General features: G+C 39.1%; 2 protein-coding genes across 2 annotated transcripts; one reads left to right on the forward strand and one right to left on the reverse strand.

The window, feature by feature from the left end:
* The first annotated feature begins 7,311 nt into the window (after positions 1-7,311).
* LOC146582393 (neuronal acetylcholine receptor subunit non-alpha-2-like) lies at positions 7,312-14,618 on the forward strand. The gene is made up of 6 exons (XM_085296250.1): positions 7,312-7,574; positions 8,565-8,716; positions 10,992-11,036; positions 11,441-11,550; positions 12,380-13,292; positions 13,407-14,618. The coding sequence occupies exons 1-6, from the start codon at positions 7,508-7,510 to the stop codon at positions 13,578-13,580; spliced, it is 1,461 nt and encodes a 486-aa protein (XP_085152376.1). The 5' UTR covers positions 7,312-7,507; the 3' UTR covers positions 13,581-14,618.
* Positions 14,619-15,019: 401 nt separating this feature from the next.
* Positions 15,020-16,542, reverse strand: LOC146582394 (uncharacterized protein C3orf85-like). Its single transcript, XM_085296262.1, has 5 exons — positions 16,438-16,542; positions 16,275-16,310; positions 15,914-16,038; positions 15,750-15,835; positions 15,020-15,448 (listed from the first exon to the last, which is right to left on the reverse strand). Exons 1-5 carry the CDS (start codon positions 16,496-16,498, stop codon positions 15,370-15,372), a joined length of 387 nt encoding a protein of 128 aa, XP_085152388.1. The 5' UTR covers positions 16,499-16,542; the 3' UTR covers positions 15,020-15,369.
* Between the last annotated feature and the right edge of the window lie 4,594 nt (positions 16,543-21,136).

Here is a 21,136-nt window from a genome sequence, read left to right on the forward strand (position 1 = left end):
ACAGGAAAAAGGCTGCATCGCTAAAGCAAAAGTAACAAACTTGCCTTTTCTTACTTCCCTGCTCTTTTCTTTCCTCTTTCAAAGGTCACTAGTGAGTCTGAATGTCCCTGTCAGCTCTCACAAGCCTACACACACACACACACACACACACACAAACACAGCAAAGGTTCACGCCATCCAGCCCTTTCCCCTCAAGTCACATTTGTGATTATGGCTTTGAATTGGCCCACACTGCAGCTCTCAACGATCTACTGCTCACACTTAATCCCTACTTGTGTCTACACACTGAGCCTGTACACATTTGTGTTTGGGTAAGAGTGTGTGTCAAGAGGAGACGGGGAAGATTACACATGTCACCTGAGGAAGTGAGAACGAGAAACACACACTGAGACAGAGAGGGTGGAGATAGTGACAGAGTGAGTGTTATTGCAAGTCCATATGAGCACTCAGTAGCAAGCGTCTCCCTACATACGGATTATGGCGTGCATGGAGTCCGGCTATAAATATGAAGATGAGCAGCAACCGTATCGCGGACACACATACTATCCCATCAGTCTCAGTCTGCATCCAGACAAGGTCATTTTAGTGCCTGGTTGCCACAGAATGAAGAGTTCATTCTGAGAACTACCAAATACTCTAGCTATATTTGGACAGTATGCATCCAATTTACCTAACAGCCTCTCCCCCAACTTATTGCAGCATTTAATAGGGAACAAATAAAGAGCCCTCACAACACCTTCATCTATAATTTTATCCACTAGACGAAGATGTTTCCCTTTGATGTATTTGGATGCCACTTATAGAATATGTCGAGAAAGACTCACAAATTGGCTGCTTCTTAAAGCTGCAGCCACTCAAAGCTGAATTTGTAATGGTGTGAGTTTGATGTTTTGCAGCTGCACTGTGGATCTTTCTTGAATGATTGGACTTCAAGAAGGGACTTGGTGGCAGTCAAAGACTAAAGCAGAGTGCAGCAAAGCCCTGGGTGGTAAATTCAGGGATAATACATTATTAAGCCAGCTACATGGATGAATATTTTACATGATTCTTCACTGTTGACGCGACTGTTAGCATCCAGCTCTTGGATATGAAGAGTCCAGGATGATGAAATGCTTTTGGGGTTTTTTGTTTCAGGTTTGAGGTTTAAGGACTAACGTAATAAAAAAATAAAAATAAAATCATAGTTTTAGCTCACATTTGTTTCCATAAAAAAAGGATCTTGACATTTTTTCCCCAGGTGAGTTTCTCTTCATCTTTTCTCATCTTCTGTCTCTTTCTTTAGCTTTCCATGCTTGTCTTGTCCACTAGTTACAGGGATTCTGCCCACTGAGTTGCAGGGAGCGAAAAAGGGACATCTGCAGAGGACCACTTCAGCATGCTTGGGAGAACTGGGGCGGGGTTGTAGGGTGAGACAGGGGCATACTGCAGAAGGCTGGATGGTGAATTAGGGTAGTCTCTTGTGTAGTTGGGAGCAGAACGGTACATGCCTGTGGACAGTCAACCATGGATAAGTAAAGGAGACTCTCCGCTAAATAATTCATTCCAATGGGAGCCTTCTGAACCCACGCACAGACGCACACATGCATGCAGGGTTCTCTCGCACACACAAATGGCTGCTTCTTGAAGTAGAATGCTGCAACGCCCTTACACCAAACACAGGCTCCTAATTTTACTCTTTGATGAATATTTGCAGATGGATGAAGAAACATTGTCTTGGAATAAAGAAAGAACATTTTGGTGGAACAGTGACAGCAAAAAATGCTTCAAGGTTGTTTTTGGCTTGTGAGCAAACATCACAGAGAAATGCATACAATACTTTGATAAATCAAGAAACTATCGGAATCCTTCACCACTAAGTGCTGAGGGATTTAAATGTAAATTTTTAAAAACGTTCCAAGCATTTGTAAATCTAATAAAGCTACATTTTAGTTTCAACAGAATAAAGAAAACATGTCAAATGTTTGAACTGAGAAAATGTATATGACACGGCCATGTTTACCAATGTGCAGGGTACACCTTGGACAGGTTACCAGACTGTCACAGGGCTAACACAGACAGACATTCATACTTACAGGCAATTTAGAATCACCAGTTACACACCAGAAGAGACTCACACCACATGGAACGATGGTAGATTCAAACCCAGGACCTTCTTCTGGTGAAGCAACACAGAACTGAACCACCTGCTCTGAAGAAAACCCCCCAAAACAAAAAAAAAAAAAAACCCCACCAACTCTTCTTATATTTAAATTATATCAGTTTGTTCAGTTAATTTTGATGCCCTGAAATTCGAGAAAAATAGCTGAAATTCTTAAATAGTTAATACAATATTTTTGTGAAACCCATTTAATTAAAGCTGAAAGTCTGCCCTCAGTCACGTTTTGACTGTTTGATTTCAGATCCACTGCGGTGGCACACAGAATCCAGATGAACAGAGAGTGTTTTTGTCTCAGTGATTATGAACATAACTACATAAATACAGCAGCATGTGAAGACAGATTAGGCTAACACAGACAGAAAAAGGGAAATACAGATTTACATACATACATATTGGCACATGGAGCAGCACAGCACAGTTTCATGCCCACATTAAGTACATACAAGCACACAAACTTGCACAAACACATAAAGATAGACAACCATATCTGCAAAAATTCAGATTATAGACACGTGCAAATATGCAAAGCACAACTGACTCACAACTTATGACTACAGACATAGCCATTAACTCTTTGCCTACTAACTCTGGGAGGAGATGCTCCTACACACACACACACACACACACACACACACACACACACACACACACACACACACACACACACACACACACACACACACACAAGCCCGTTCAGCTGTCTTAGTGAGGACCTTCATTGACATAATGGTTTCCCTAATCCCTTACCCTAATCCTAAACCATTAAAAATGAATGCCTAACCCTAACCCAGTCACAAGGGATCGAATACGGTATATGCGAAGAGGACCATCGAGGAAAAGGAGAAGAGGAGCAGAGAAGTTGAACAGGAGTCTCAAGGGAGAAATCTGGATGATCCAGCAGCCCCTAGGACCATGCAATAAAAACTTTAATGAAAGTCAACTAAATCAAACTTTCTCTTATACCTAACCATAACCTAATTGTAACCCTGACACTAAAACTACATTTTGAGCCTCAAAAAGGCCTTCAAACTTGTGAGGACCGGTGTGTGTGTCCTCACAAGGGACTGTTGGTTCTCAAAAGTATAGTAGAATGCAGATTTCGGTCCTCACAAAGATAGCTAGACAGGAACACACACACACACAGTCGTTTTTTTCATATCTTAGTGGGGACATCTAATTGACACAGTGCTGATGCAAACAAACTGTGAAGCTTATATACTTGTCAGAGGGCACAATTAAATTAGAGGTGTTGAGGTCAAAAAAGGCTATTTTTTAATCTGAAGATTTTCAGATTAAACGTGTCCCAGCTCCAAACATCTGTATAGCATTTGAAAATCGGAATATTGTGCTTAATCTGTGTCTGTCAGTCTGTTCGCTTTCCCCAACAACCCTTAATCAGATCATTTTTAAACTTGCTGTATCTGCAGCCCAGTAAATGTAGTGCTGAGCTTGAAGCTGCTTGGGTGAGTTCTGTAACAGTCAGTGTTGGTTTATTTACGTACAATGTTACAAGATCATTATGCGGTCACAGATGATACTAATAACAGTGATTATTAATATCTGAACTGTGGCATTGTCATAATTTTCCTATAATGAAGATATTTAGCAACAAAGGTGAGTGGCTCCATCTACTGAATAAATATGAGAAGAAGACCCCAAAAATATGACCACAAACTGAGCACTGCACTTACTGTGGTAGTCACATATAGATGAATGAGTTATTTGTAGGAACTTGCTTTTATGTTCCAACAAAGTGAGGCAGGCATACACAGATGTTTATTTCTATAATGCTGTGAACATTTCTGCCGCACTTGATCTTTGCTCCTCCGTCTTTACACATTATCAGAAGGAGACAGAATTGTAACCCTGTCTGAGTGGCTAGAGTTTCAAACGCTGCTCCGTCTTTTCTTTTTCTCACGTCAGTCAGACGAAAACAAAAGGAAAATCAGTGTGAGCCTCTTAGACTGAAGTATCATGTTCAAGGTCAATAGTCATGTTGTGACTGTGTGTCAGTGGAGTGAGAAAGCTCACTCTGCTGCTAACTTTTTCCACTCCAGCATTGGCTCTTGAACTGATATTTGAGCCCCAAAGGGTATTATGGCCAATTTGTTTTAATCTCTCACTCCCTCCCTCTCTCACATGCTCCCCTTTCCCTTTTTATTCCTCTGTTGTAAGTTTGAGATAAATTTGAAAGATTTTTGCTCCTCAGATCTGGCCAGAATCTTTGCAGCTAGTTTCCCCTGCAGTTCTTTTGTGCTTCGGAAGATTAAAATATCAAATGACTGAACCGCTATATTATTGATGGGTTTTGGATTTTTTTTTCATCAGACCATTTTAAAGTTGGAGTGACTTGGAAAAAAGTTTGTATCATCTCAAAGCTGCTATGAGGCCATCAGGTTATCTGATTTTTCATTTGAAGTGCTGGTGATAGCATATGGGGTGGGGTGATGCTATTAGACTACTCTTTGTGTTTCCCTTTGAAGTCTGTGTGAGATTGGATTTCCTTTGCTGTATCCCCCTCCTTCCTTTATGACCATTTTTTAAAACCCTTAAAACAACAAACACACTAAGATTAAACCCCCAGGCCTTGGTAGTCGAGGCTTTTTCCTCTTATTAATTCAATATTTCTGCACCCAGTGAAATTATGCAGACTCTAATTATGGGCTCAACAACGGCTGAGAAAACAAAAACAACACCAACACAGTCAAGAAGAGAACACACACACACACACACATGAGCCGAGACAAGCAAGCGCCAACATTTTTGTAAACGCACAGATGCTGACAATGTGCTCTCTCCTCACTTTGCATTTTCACTATCTCACTTTCTCACTCTCACACACATCAACTAACACATACATATGCAAGCACGTTGCACAGCTGCCCACAGTCATCTGGGAAGAGACCAGCAGGTTTCAAGCCCATGAGAATTTATGTTTCTGAATGATTAGAGGCGAGGCGGATGGGTCGATCTCGGAGGCAGCAGCTGCCCGCCCCACCGCTCCAAGTGGAGCAGAAAATCAGGATAATTTCATTGTGATAATCAGCCTCCCGTTATCCCTGCTACTTCAACCCAGGAGAAGAAGGAAAGGAAACACAAGGGAGGGGGAGTGTGAGATAAACATATATATATATATATATATATATAAGTATGTGTGTGTTTGTGTGTGTGTGTACTGCATATGTATACTAGAAAGAGAGGAGGGAGGTGAAAAGGAGGAAAAAATAAAAATACTGAGAGTTCCTGTCTGCTTAGAATATACCTGGATGAGTTATGGAGACTTTTTTATATCTATGGAGCTTGTACCATTGATAACACCCTTTCAATGGCCCAACAACATTCAAAGCAGGTATCCAAATCCCTGAACTTTAACATACAAATAATAGCTTTATACATGCTGATATTTTAAGATGATTGTTGCCTGGTTTCAACCTGTGTTAACAGGGAACTTTAAACTTTAAAGTGTGTTTGTACATAACTAAGCAATACTAATGTGTTTGTATCAAAGATGCTGATTTCACACCTCAGCTAAGCATTTCTACAAGTTCCCAGATGTCAGCTGGTATAGGGCAGTACTGATTTCACATCACACATTTCTTTTCATCTAAAGTGTTGTTGTTCTCAGCTATGAGTTGTAAAGCATGTCTGCCGTCTCACCACCAGCCTGTCTTTGACTGCGGGATAATAATAAGTTTATGTTGCTCTTGGCTCTCCTTTTCTCACTCCTATTCTATTGTTTTTGCTTCTTCTAAGTGTCTTTCTTTGTGTGCGAGTTAGGCCTTATGTTCAGCTGTTTTTGTCCTGTATGCCATGAGTTTGGGTTTCCTTTCCTTTCCTTTTCATGACAACCCTCAGTCTTTTTGTTCAGTTGCATGCAAGGGCATGCCTCATAACATGGAAATATTGTTTCTGTTTCTGTGTCTTACATGTGTGCAATCATGTGTTTGAATTATGTAGTTGTGACCCCCAAATATTCTGTCTTTGGCACTTGAGCAGCCGATGACTTTATCTTGATGAAATATTCACACTGATGTTTGCAAACCCACTTGACCTCTAAAAAATACACAACACAATAAACTTTCACTACACTATTTATGACCGTGTATAGTTGGTATCAGGTAGAGGAAACTAACAGACAAACTCATGCCAGGGTGAGTCTCAGCAAGCTTGAAACTAGCCAAACTAATCACATTGGGACATACTCAGTAAGCTTTGACTGATTGCACAGTGATAATGTAATGATAACCTGGTGCTCTGAGACAGAAATGTTCCAGTTGCATTGCAGGTTTACCTATAAATGTCTCAAAATCTGATTTGAATCTTTCTGCTTCCTGTTTATGTCAATAAAACTATTTTTTGCCTTACTTTAATTTGATCTATGTATGTTTGAGTTTATTTGTGCAAAATAAAACTTCAAAAAAATTCAAACAAGCGTGTCCTTCACATACACCAACGGAAGCACTTTTTAACAACTTGATTCAGTAATTTAAAGTTAAATATAACAGTGTTTGTAACTCAGATTCTTGATCCTGGGGATAATGGTGCAATAAAGTGTAATAAAGCTTTTCCAAAACATAACAACAGGTAAAACAGATGTTATTGATGAAGGTAGGCTAGTCTCCTGCTTAGGTACAAAGTGATTGCATTTTCAAAGGAAGTTCATCAAGACGCATCATTCATGTGATGTTTTCATGCGCACATACAGGGGCTTTCTGCATTAAAGGACGGGCTTAATTGCTTTGTGCTATGGACTAAAAGGTGACGCTGAAGGAGGGGCAACCATTCTCACTGCATTATATTCATCATTATTTTATTTCTAAAAAGAAAACTATAGAAAATAAAACAAAATGCAACAAAAGCTAAAGTCATTAGAGGCGGGTATTTGTTTGTCCCAAGTCTTTTGTAAAAAATGCAAACTCTACACACAATTTAAAGTGAAAGCTCAAGACTTACATTCCGAGCAGGACTTTTAAACATCGGCTAGTAATAACCTAGTCCATCCTGAGGAGGTCAGTAGCAGCAGTGAGCTAAACACAATGATTTAGAGCATCTTTAAAACTTCACTTATTTGTCCGATCCGGGAATCCCTCCACCACCTCCTTCATCCTCCCCGCTCCCTCCCTCCCTCCTCCTGCAAGCCACCCCGTCCACCGACAGCGGCGCTTCCCGTGACGCCTCGAACGGAATCAGATTCGGACACATGCGCTCTCACATCAGGTCCCTGCCCCCTGATACACGGCAGCAGTAACGGGGTTACTTTCCGTATACCGTCTAGTTCCAGCACTGATGGGAACCTCGGGGTCTAAGACATATCGGTGTGCATAGCCTTCTTCTCCAGCTGACAATACCATGAAGTTAGAAGTCCTTCTTCTCCTCCTCTTGGGTTTTTGCAAGCTGTCCCCCGCGAAGATTGCCGGTGAGAAAACTCTTGATATATGTATATATAAATATAATATTTCTTTAGAAGACATACTCTATGCTCAGTAATGCCTCCACCGATTTGTTCAGTGTTGTGCAACATCCGCTAATAGCTTTGATTAAACTCTGCATAAACTCCGATGACCTTGTCAAACGGGTAAGCACAAACTACTACCAACTACTCACCACTGGTCTTATAAAGCAAAGGATTATGTTTACATTCCTACGTTTCTTTTTTTAAAAGATTCAGTAACTTGGAGAAGGCATGCAGACTTCTAATTGTGTTGACAACAACAAAACAGCAAAAGCTGCCATTTTTGTGGGATGAATTAAGCTTTTTTTTTTAGTGCAACAAGATAGTCCTTTTAGCAGTGTAACGCAGTAATGCGATGGCCCTAGTTCTGCTTCTCTTGGAGCTGACTGGTCATCAGGCAAACAAGAACACAGGTGTCATATATCAGCATCTCTGCACCTGTCCTTGAAAGTACAGCCAGAGCTTGTGGGATTCAATCATCTGTAATGTGGCTTTTATGTTTGCTTGGTGGATCCTTTATATGCATTTACCCTGTCAGATGATGTCAGACAGATGTGAAGCCAGAGTGGGAAAAAAAAACAAAGCAAAAATGCTGCAGGTCAAAGGTGGACACCCTTCCTCCCGGTCCCTCAGCTCACACACATTAGTCCTTGCACATGATGTCCCTTGTGTCGGATATTTTAGATGTCTCTCTCCATCGACATTACAGTTTCTGTTTCTCTGGTGGCTTTATTTCACTGCAGACTGACTGATGGGCTGACTGCCCAGCTTCTGTGCACAGCCATATTAACCATTTATCCTATCTTGTTATCTTGTTATGCAGTGTGTGTTTTTTAGAGGAAGAGTAAATGCTCTACTTTCTATCCCTGCCACTTAAAATCAGGCTGGTGATGGTGAAAAGCAGCGGCAGTAGGAGTTATTATTGTTGATCCATCTTCCCTCTTCTTGTTCCAGCTCCAAATGAGTTTGTGTCCTTGGCGGAGATGGAGGATGCTTTATTGAAGAACCTTTTCCAAGGCTATCAGCGCTGGGTTAGGCCAATCCAGCGTGCCAATGACACTATTAAAGTACGCTTTGGACTCAAGATCTCTCAGCTGGTCGATGTGGTGAGACGACACACACACACACGTACAAACAGACTGACATCAGTTTGCAACTCCTGTTAAAAGTGGCTTCCTTAGTTTGAATGAAACTAAGTTTGAATTTTACACAACTTTTAGTCTTTCGGTCTTCCTGTGAGATTTGTTGGCAACATCCAAAGTAAAGAATATTGCAAGCCTTGCCCTTTAACAGCAAACACTAAATGCAAGCATGAACTTGCTTTGAAAATGCAATTATTGAAAAAGTATCAAGACACTGAGTTAGATAAAACACGTGTAACACATATAAAAGAAATATAAAGAGGTTGTTCTGGTTTCATCAGTCCCACTATGTGTGGTGCTGAAATAGAGCTCAAGCTATCTCTTCATACTTGTGACTACACTGTCTCTCTTTGGAGTGTTTGTTTAATATTTCAGAGGCTGGTTGCAATAGGTTGAGATGGTTTAGTTGCTCCGGAGGAGAAAACTGAGCACGCTAATGGAGGAACCATGCTTCTTGGCTTGAAATATTCATCTCAGCCAGTCCATATTTAACTTTTCTTCTCTTCCTTCCAACAAACACAGCCAGAAATGAATTACATAAAGCTGTTTGTGGCAAATAGGAAAGGTTTAGGTTGATCTGTTGGATTCTGGGAAAGAGAAAGGGCGATGGAGCTAAACATAAAAACAGCAGCCTGCCTATGCTGTGTATGTCCCCTGACTCTCTCTAGGCTGCTGCTCAGCTCTGTATTAGATTATGGTTCACCTCTGGTCTATGTGATCACCAAAACATTCAACTGAGTCTGACAGCTGAGGCCTGCGCTGGATATGCTGAACATCTTTGAATATGTCTCGCTCACGTCTGCTAAGGTTGTTGAACTTGTTTTTGTTATCAGCACAGCTTCCTGCACCCACTTTTGGTACTATGTTTTCTTTGTGTTTACTAAGAAAGTGGCAGATAAATCAGATTCTGTCAGATACAGTGGAAAACGAAAAGATGATTTGGTTCACCTGAGCTGGGGGTTTTATATTCACTAAAACAGTAGCAGACAATAAAATATTTGAATGAAATAAGTGATCTTGGATTTCTTTGTAAACTTTGTTTATGAATCATTTAAGCGTGAATCAGTGTTGAGTCTATACTGAACAGGTGCCTTAGCGAAGAACCAATTTTAAAGTGTATCTTTAGGTACTTTGTTACTAGAACTCTGTTACAAAAGCAAGTTTTTTATTTCTTTAGTTAAATCTTTTAAAAAATGCCAAAGATATCAAAGTTTATTGGCATAAAATAGTGTTTTTGGACTAATAGAATCATGACATGAGACGGATAAGGCTGAGGTATGCCAATGACATGAGAATTTGACTCAAAATCTGTGGCGATAGGTTTCATGGAGTGATGAATCCAAATCTGAAATTTTTGGCTGACATTTTTGTCAGTATGTACAGAGGAAGTCAGGAGAGGGGTATAACAATGAGTGCCATGTTTTACAGCCATCTGTAGAACACAGTGGAGGCTCTGTCAGTATTTAAGGCTGAACTTCAGTCTGTGGTTTTGGAATCTTTGTCAAAATGGATGGAAATATGAACCCAGAAAAGTATCATCAGACTTTGATCCACTAACAATTGGGAAGCTTCTGATTGGCAGTGCCTTCATCTTTTAATATGACAATGATCTCAAGCACATTGCCACTGCAGGAAAAGCATACTTGGATAGAAAAACACACAGTGGAACACCATCAGTCATGGACTTTCCTCCCCATAGCTCAAACCTCAACATTACTGAAGCAGTGTGGGGTCATGTAGACAGAGGGCACAACAAAGGGCAGCCAGTATCCAAAGAAGAGCTTTGTACATCCTTCAAGAAGCCTGGAGAACTGCTCCTGAAGAATACTGAATGACAATGAAAATGAGCTTGCAGCTAACACAGCTGAAGAATAAAAGTGTCCATGCCAAATGTTGACTTTCAAGCTTTTAGGAATTCTACAAACTCTGTTTTTGTCTTATTTTATTTCTATGTATGCAATCGCTGCACCTATTTCCCATTTTCCCTGAAAACATGCAAAGACATCAGGGGTGTCTTGAGTCTTTTGCACAGAACTGAACAACCCAACCAAAACCAGCCAAACAAGCAAATATATTTCATTTTCATAGTTGCATTTTAATGTGCAAATCCACCAAATAATAAAACAATGGGTTGCAAAAATGATTTCTTCTTACGTTTTTGGAAAGTATTTTTACATAACATATTTTCCCAATTTTAAATAATAATATTTTTTCTATTTTTTATGTTTTTGTCTTTTAGGATGAGAAAAATCAGCTAATGACAACTAATGTTTGGCTGTGGCAGGTAAGACAAAATGAACACAATGTTGTTGGGCAGGAGCATGAAAGATTGTACAGAATCATCCAAGAGACCATTTATAAACATTTTCTCATAAATGTTAATCAGTTTATTTTTCATGATGCATTAACAAATAACACATGGTTTGCAGGTAAAATGAGACTGACTTTTTGAATGTAATGTATTTTAAAACTAATTTATAGACCCTTGATTTGCTTAAATAAGCTGTATGTGTGAGCAGTTGGTTTAAATGTAATATTTAGTTGTTATTTGTATAACTGATGATGGGTGACAGAATTCATAAAGGAGTCTGTTATAGAGGGTATACAACAAATACAAGCAAATCACAGTATTATTGAGTGTTGTTTATAAGTCTGCTGATGTGGCTTCCTGCATTTTCCCTTGACCAGGAATGGATTGATTACAAGCTGCGATGGAATCCAGATAAATACGGAGGAATCACCTCCATCAGAGTTCCTTCAGAAAATATCTGGCTCCCAGACATCGTCCTGTATGAGAAGTAAGGCCGCTCTGAAATTTCAGCAATCCCAGTGACTGATGATTACGTCATGTGAAACATGAGTCTGTCTGCATGAAAAACACTAACACAACGTGATGCTATCTATCTTAATTGCTTTAAAAAAAGCTTTCTTTGAGTGTAACCAGCATGTTGTAATATAAATATTATAAATATTTAATCTTACACCTCATCTAAAAAATCAGTAACACTGAGCTGTGCTCAGAAAGGCCACTCTGTTCCTTGTACATTAATGGATTGGATTTATATAGCGCTTTTCAAGGCACCCAAAGCGCTTTACAATGCCACTATTCATTCACTCTCGCATTCATACACTGGTGGAGGCAAGCTACGGTTGTAGCCACAGCTGCCCTGGGGCAGACTGACAGAAGCGAGGCTGCCATTTCGCGCCATCGGCCCCTCTGGCCAGCACCAGTAGGCAAGTAGGGTAAAGTGTCTTGCCCAAGGACACAACGACCAGGACAGAGAGCCCAGGGATCGAACCGGCGACCTTCCGGTTACAGATACGCTTCCCAACCCCCTGAGCCACGGTCACCCAATCAGCCATACATTTACTTGACCACTTATTAGGTTTGAGCCTGTCTTAGTTGCCATTGGTCAAGTAGCAGGGAGCGATGTGGACACATTTCATAATGCTCTCAAAGAGTCCATAAATTTTCAATTTTCATGTGATTATCAGTTGAACTACAACAGGTGCATAAAAACAATTCATTATCAAAGAGATGGATGATTGCATATAGTAGTATTAATTTAACAGTTTCATGTAAATGGACTTAAGATGAGAATTGACTTGTGTTTCATATTTCTTCAGTGCTGATGGGCGGTTTGAGGGTTCCCTGATGACCAAAGCTATTGTGAAGTATAACGGGGCCATCACCTGGACACCACCTGCCAGTTACAAATCTGCCTGCACCATGGATGTCACTTTTTTCCCTTTTGATCGCCAGAACTGTTCCATGAAGTTTGGGTCGTGGACCTATGATGGCAGCATGGTGGACTTGGTTCTCATGGACAACCAGGTTGATCGGAAAGACTTCTTTGATAACGGGGAGTGGGAGATACTCAGCGCTACTGGTGCCAAAGGAAACAGAAAAGATGGCTTGTTATCCTACCCCTTCATCACATACTCCTTCATCCTGAAGAGGCTGCCTTTGTTCTACACGCTGTTCCTAATCATCCCTTGTTTGGGTTTGTCATTTCTGACCGTCCTGGTCTTTTACCTCCCCTCAGATGAAGGAGAGAAGCTTTCACTCTCTACCTCCGTCCTAGTGTCACTTACTGTGTTCCTGCTGGTCATTGAAGAGATTATTCCCTCCTCCTCCAAGGTCATACCCCTGATCGGAGAGTACCTCCTCTTCATCATGATTTTTGTCACCCTCTCCATCATCGTCACTGTCTTTGTCATCAATGTCCACCACCGCTCCTCAGCCACTTACCACCCAATGTCGCCATGGGTTCGAAACCTCTTTCTTCAAAAACTGCCCAGATTGCTGTGCATGCGAGGGCACACTGACCGCTACCACTACCCAGAGCTGGCTCCCGAAAGCCCTGAGCTGAAGTCTCGCTCTGGAGGTCGGAGAGGCCAGAAGACAAACAGTGGTTCGCTCGGACCGACTACTTCTGATGGGAAGGACGAAGAAGCCTGGGGTGCTATGTTGGAGAAAGCCATCTATTCGGTGCGCTACATCAGCAGACATATCCGTAAAGAACACTTCATCCGTGAGGTGTGTAAAGTATTTATCAATAAACATTAAATTCTTTTGACAGATTAAGAACTTGATGTTTATATTGCGCATACTCTTTCTGTAATCCCATGTCTTATTTTTACCTTTTCACAGGTGGTACAAGACTGGAAGTTTGTGGCCCAGGTGTTAGACAGAATCTTCCTTTGGGCTTTCCTCACTGTCTCAGTATTAGGCACCATCCTTATCTTCACTCCAGCTCTGCAGATGTTCATGAAAATCCCCCCTCCAATTCCAAGTGAGGAACAAGCTTCAGAGCCGTTACACTGACGAGGCAACTGATCATCTGCCTTCAAAGAAAACATTTTTTAAACATGGTACCACTGAGCAAGAAGAGCCCACTGTAGGCACCTTTTACAGGATTTTGTTGACTATCTGACTCTTTCTGTTAAACCACTGTGTAAAATATACATGCGAATAAGTCATCAGGTCACTCTGTCTGTTTTGTCAATATCATAACGTTTCATCTGATTATATTGGCATTTTATTCTGGTTTAAGATATATATGACAACCTGAGTAACCAGTAGTCTCACCTGTGTTGAGTTTCAGTTCGCAAATTGCCAAAATAAAAAACAACAACAAAGAAATGCTTCATAAACTCTACACCAAATGGTATTTAGCTATCAATATACAAGATTAAGGTAAAACCCCATAATTGCCTTATTTTTTATGTTTTTAACCAACATCATATTTAATTTGATATTTTTTTCTTGACATACTTTTTTTTCAAATTCAAAACAAATTTCTACTCTGGGAATTTTAATTAAATAAACACCCATGAGGGCGTTGTCAAAGCTATTATTTAACAGTAGGCTACTTTTTTGTAGTAAACTGTAAGAAAAATCATTTCTGCAGAAACCTTTAAACTACCTTAAACAGAGATCCCACCACCTCGCAAAACATTTGACTTTTGATGTCACACATTAGGGGAAATAAAGTATTAAAGGAAAGATACTTAACTTACTCTTCCCTGTGTTTTTTTTTGCATGTGACAAGGCATGAATAAACCTGAAATAAAAGTAATAAACAGTAAAAGTTAATGTTAGCAATAACTGACTTATTGCTAACATTAACTTAATGATAGCCCTGATTTGGCCCTCAGGCTGTATGTTGAGTATCACCACACCGAAGCTTAAAAATTGTGCTGCTCTGTTTCAGTAGCATTTACTGATTTGTCACTTGTGTCGTCCTCATCAGATAAATTTTTCTCACAGCAGACAAAGAATACATTTAAAGTAACAAAGTGTACTGGATTAATGAAAACAACCCATAAGTTTGTTGTTTTTATTGTTTCGATGTACCTAATCAAACCAATAAAGCTGGTTTAAATACACAAGCCTGTTTAAGATAATGCTGTTTTTAGACTCGCTTACAATTCAGCAAAAAATGTATTTGCTCATCATGTTGTGTGCAAAATTTAAGTCACTGCAGTGTCACAAATGGTATGACTTATCCCCCCCAAACAGGATCATTTTAGCTTTGGCTGAAATCTGTGAAGTAAAATCTGCATCTTGCAGCACCACCTGGTGGTGAATCTCATTTCGTTTGATTCTTCGAATACTGTTGAATACGTTTTAATTAATGGCATAAAATCATTTTATTTCCATTAATAGACAATCCCAAAAGACTAAAGAAGCAAAATGTTCAGTTCAATTTAATTTGATTTTATTGTATGAAATGCTTGCATCATTTTTCTACAATAATCCAATAAATTTGACACAATTGCTAAAAACAACATTTTCCACCATGCTGATATAGGAAATAATGGTCACGCTTCGTAACCAATGAGAGGCTTAACTTGAGTAAAAAAGCTGACCAATTAATGAGATTCTAAGACTTTCTGTCCAAATGTTGCGTTCATGTCATAGTGCGTTTGATCGCTAAATCTACAGTTCAGACAGGCTCTGAATGGAGAACATATTCAAAAACATCCCATATCAAGTAAGTCTTTATATACTTTCTAATATTTTGTATATATGCTTATGTAAATCACTTTTTATGAAATGTTTTCCATTTAATTTGTTTTTATTTTGGGCCCCCAGTCTTCTTTTTTCTTTACTACCCATTACGACCGGTGAGGCTGTCCAGGTGGGCGCGTGCATTGCGCAGCATCTCCATATACATCCTGTTGTTTTCGCTGCAAAGTAAAATACATATAATGAATATTGGCTTTAAGTTTGTGTGATCAAAAGTATCATAACTATATTAAAAGGAAGTTACAGTGCTCATTGAAGTTACTTCGGTTTGGGCACGCTGACCATTAAAACAGTAACCATTGTTGTTTCTTTTGCAAACGTGTTTGATTTAAAGTTACGTAAGTAATGTACTCGATAAACATACATATAAAATGATAATGCGTTACCTCGATAAAATTGGAAGAGTCTGACTCTGAAACATTCAAATGTAATTTAATAGCGACAAACAGTTACGTCACTCACGTGGCCACAGAGCGGTCAAACATCAGGTTGCTCATGTCCATGTAATACTGCGCATCTGTTCGAATGGCCGTCCAGTACTCATTAGCCTAATGAACAAACAATTACATGAAACGATTCTTAAAGTGACTCACTCTATATGCTTAGAACATTTCACTAACATTTACCTGCTCCTGAACGGTGTAACCCCACTGGTTCTGAGAGTGGTGTGGATCCCAATATCCTGCCTGTCTCTTCAGCCTGATAAATCCCTTTGCCTCCTCTTCCTTCAGGAAAGGGGCAGCAAAACCCCCTAAAAACATTAACATTGACGGATATTATAATACTTGTAGGCGCATGTATTAAATAAGAATTCCTAACAACACTGACATAAATAGAAGTCATGAGCGAATCCTGGATGTTAAGTAGGTCTAGTAGAACACTGCATGTTTAAATTTTAAAACTATAATTTTCAAAACTATGTTTCATGACTTTAAATCTACAACACCAGCACATATACTTGCAGTAACAACAGAGGAGAAAACTTACCACTCAAAACAGCTAACAGGATCACAAACTTCATGTCTGTGAAATTATGAGTAAAGAAAATGTTTTAGAAGAAAGAGAGAAATGTGTAGACATCTAACTGCTTGAGCTGTCAGGTGTGAATACTGTAAAGTTTCATTAAAACGAGACAGAAAGGGAGATTTACCTGCAGCGGTGTCATTCGTCTGAATGTGTGAGTGTTTCGGATTCAGCTTAAAATCCATCATGAAAAGTGAACAACACTTTCCTTCATAGATTTTTTTTTCCTTTAATACCAGAAACCAGAAGGGAATGAAAGAACTCAAGCATCAGGGCAGGCCATCACTCTGAGTCAACATTTACATTTATCTGTTGCCAGCAGACCAAACAGCAGGCCTTCCCCCACAGCAGCCAGGCTGTGAGATTCAGCATAGAGATGTTACCGGCTGTATTTTTAGGCCATGACAGTCACTAAAACGTTTATTCTGTAAGACGTGTTTGGTTTAAATAAATTACAATTAGCGAAGAAAAGATGCTTACAAAAGCTTTTTTCTAGACACAGCTATTCTTTGCTTTTTGGCTGCATTTTAAAACCCTTAAAAACAAAAGTTATGTTGAACTTTAAAGGTATTATTGCATCAACTTTTTCCACAAAAGATTCTCCACTCATGTTACTTTGAACTCTTATTGCATTATATTGCAATAGATATTTTTTTCTGTTTCAAATGGTATTACCAAATTCCTTATGTTTTATGTTATATAAATAACCATATATTATTGAATGCACGACCTATTTTTATAGTCTTGTAGAAGTAAAGCTTGTGTGTGTATGTCTACATTTCTACCACTAGGTGTAGTCCTATCCACACTGACTTTTGGTTAGAGCGTTCACTCTTTGTGTGACACAAATGGCAAAACAACTGCCATTTTTCCAAAATAATTTTTGTAATCTGTGTTGGTATATTAAGAAAATAAGTATGAGAAAATACACCGTGAAAAAAAAAACACACTTAAAGAATAAAACAAAACAAACATAAATGTGGCCAGATGTTGATGCATTAAACTATTAACATAAAATCAGGAGTGAAACTGACAAAATGAAGCAGATTAATTAATAAACAAAAACTCCAACTTATGTGATGGATTTAATGAAAGGGAAATATTAACACATAAAGCAGCATTTTCTGAGGGAAGGTAATTTAAAGCTTGCTTTTGAATCAGCTTAGACTTCCGGAAAAAAAAAAATCAAAGCAGGTCCCAGAAGGATTAATTTTCATTTTTACTTGTTGAGGTGCTGCGTTAGGTCTCATCCTTTTAAGTATGAGGAGGAGCCTGCCAGTGAATTTCTTTGTGTGATGTAATATTTAGGCCTACGATCTCGCTCAAACGCTGATGCAGCCACATGAAAATAACTATATAAAAGCTGAACTGAGGGTAACGGTTATCCAAAGAGAAACTATTGAGAATAATTTTAACTATTTATGAACCTAAGACTTTCTAATGATTGTTTCATACACATGTGACATTATACAATTATTTTTCAGCGTAATTGTATAATTTTTTATTTGTTTTTCTTTAACTGTGTAACATTTTCACTCGCCCCCACACACCGCACAAAACCTTTTAGCTCTTTTTGTTTGGGTTCGTCTGACACGCTCTGTCTGTCCTTTACCCTTGACACACTGCTGACCTTTTTCTACAGTAAACTACTAAGTGTGTATGAGAGGTCTGACCTTTCTGTCGCATCCCATAATAAACTGTCACCACCTGAACATTTTAACAGAGACAAATGGCAAGCTGGCAGCTAGTGAGACAAAAAAGGACGAGCTGTGTTGAGCGGACCAAGATGATCTTCATCATGTGGGCTAGATATTCACACGTACCTCAAACCAGCACATATTGGAGTGCAGAAAAGATGCATTTTATTTTTTGGGTTGAAAACATTTCAGATATGCACACACTTCTGAAAAGATTATAAATGACACAATGCAGATTCACGAATGCGTGCACACCTCCCACATCAAAGGTAGTGATTTAGATACAAACTAAAGCTCATCTGACCTCATTCTATCATGTACATGCATACATATGCGCCCTGCTGGGACTATGGGGAATATTTCAAATATTTAAGTTAGAAACAGGGCAAAGGACAAGATGGATGTTGAACAAAATATGTTACGATACTGAAAATTTCATGCATACTTTCTCATCATTGAGAGAATATCGAGATAGTGACAAATCTGTGATTATTTTTTCTGACTATCAGCTTTTAGTTGTACTGCGATGTGTGATTGTCAGTAATGATGTGTGCTAAGTTTGTTTCACGTAGTAGAAAAATACCATAAGGATTTGAAGAGAAGAAAAGACAAAGACGAAACAGGGAAGCAGTACCAGTAACGTCATAACATTAAGTAATTAAACAGAACAGTTTCCATTTATAAAAAAAAAATTGATAATTAACAGCTCCCTGCAGTCCTCACACTCCTTTCTGTGGTTATCATTTTCTCTTGTTCACTTCCTGGACTGGAGACATTTTAAACCTCAGCACTGAAGCTCACAATCAACTCAAAAAGGTGAAACATTAATTAAATAAGAATTGCACAGTGGCATCTTTCATGTTCATTCATATTACATACGTTTGCCAAACAACAGTGTTGGGAATACATCTGTACACGTCGTTAGGGTGGAAAATCTGAACGGTCTGTCTGAAAAAGGACTGTAGTATTTGGGTGAAAGAGTCCAGAGTATCATCAGCTGCCAGTTTGCTGGAGGATTGATTTTAAGAACTTTGAGCATAGAGATGTTTTTTGTTTTTGTTTTTTTTAATTGTGTGTTTGTGCAGTTGTAATGTGCACTGTGCATTGTTAAGTGGGGGCAAACAGCTATACAGAGTGTAGGAGGAGGCAAAACAGTGGAAAGAAAAACATAAAGTGAAAAAAAAATACTCCTGGTGCAACAGAGCCACAGAATCACTTTATAAACACAAACACACACAGAGACAGTACTGCATGCATAATGATGCACTTAATGTTTACACTCAACGAACACTTTGTCAGATGCACCTTAGTAATGTTTTGGACCCCTTTTACCTTCAGAACTGCCCAAATTCTTTGTTGTACACGTTTCTGGAAATACTTCAGAGATTTTGGTCCATATTGAATTGATGGCAATTCGAACAATTGCTGCAGATTTATCAGCTGCACATCAATGATGCAAATCTCCAATTACACCACATCACAAAGGAGCTCTATTGGATTGAGATCTGGTGATTTTGGAAGACATTTGATTACAGTGAACTCGCATTCTTGTTCAAGAAACCAGTTTGAGATGATTCAAGCTTTGTGACATGGTGTGTCACTGTGTGTGATTTGTTTACTTTTACTTCCTTCTCACTCCCTAGATGTTTTTTTTTTCTTTTACAGTGAGATTATTTGAAAGGATGAAGTTGGGATCAGAGGTTTCACACAGCCCACTGTGGCTTTCGGGACCACCTATTGAACAGATATGGGATGCTGTACCAAATCAGATCTAACAGCATAAATCTCCTCAGATGGAGCTCCATGTGGGGTAGGAAAAATAACTAATACCAATGGCGCAGGGCTGCTTCTTAGATAATACGCCCCTATTCCATTGAGAGAAGAAGAAGAGAGAAAGAGACAGGGAGCAAAGGCGGCGAGAACATTTGGAGAAATATGCAATGTTCCCCCTCATTGCCTGTTGGATTCTATTTCCGACTGAAATTATTTATGGACTGGAATAAATAGGTCATTTGATTATAAGCCAGTCTGGCACAAAAAGGAGACAAATATGACAAAAATGCAGTTGATGAACCTCTTTGTAAAGCTGGGAAGGGGGAAATTGCAGTGCGACGCGTGGCACTTCAATAAATGATGATCTACAGCTGTGGGAGATGGAGGGTATGCACTGGTGATTTGTACCTGCTACTTGGGTCAGAGTAAGTTTTCCTGTCAAACAGTGAGATAAAAAAAACAGACAAATGACAAATTTATTTATCTGGTATTTGTATAGCTACTCTTTGACCTTGTGTTTGATTTAAATGTGCACTTAGCAAAAGAAAAAAGATATATGTCAGTCACTGGGCAACTACCAATTTTACGAGTTGCTCAGAAAAGGCTATGCATAGAATCAAGCATGTAATGATTTGACTGATTGGACTGAGCAGATTGGTTTAAATCTTGCAGGATGTTACTTTCAGGCTACAATACTACTCCTGGGCTTAAGTAGCTTGTTTATCTGAGGTAGATAAGAGTATTGATACAACTTTTATTACACTTAATAGTGATATACGGCTACCAACTGATAACCTTATCCTAAGTTCACTAATGAATACATTTATTTACACTGTCAGAGCACTTATGCCATTTGGAGTTTTACTTAGGGTTACATATTCCTTATTTACTTTTAGATCTGTACTTATATAACAGTGCACAAATGGAATCAATCTTCATACCTTACTCTGTGCAAGAAAGATAAGATTTTTTTTCCATGAACATCTAAAAAAAGTCCCTGTTTAATTCTACTGTTTACTGTAATAGACTGCAGTGTATACAGGCGTGACTGGGAGAGCATACACACAGTCCTGTTTCCATCACTTCAGGGGACTTTACATTCAGGGTTTCGTTACATCATTGCCTGAGGTCAAACACTAACATTATCACCCCCAGAATGTGAGCAATATAAGTGGCTGCATTTTAAAACGCACCTTTATTTGATTAGACTAGTTGAGTTTAAGTAGACACTAATGTAATCTTTAGTCAGTGTCTCGTGAGCATGTTGTAGGATTTAACATTCAAATGTGAGCTAGTTTTCAGGGTTAGCACACAATTACTGGGTTACAGGCATCTCATCAGCCTCATCTGTGCTCA

The sequence above is a fragment of the Mchenga conophoros genome, linkage group LG2 (genome assembly GCF_057382185.1).
Source record: "Mchenga conophoros isolate Kocher_MC1m ecotype Shallow Benthic linkage group LG2, M_conophoros_male_GT1.1, whole genome shotgun sequence".
Taxonomy (NCBI): Eukaryota; Metazoa; Chordata; class Actinopteri; order Cichliformes; family Cichlidae; genus Mchenga; species Mchenga conophoros.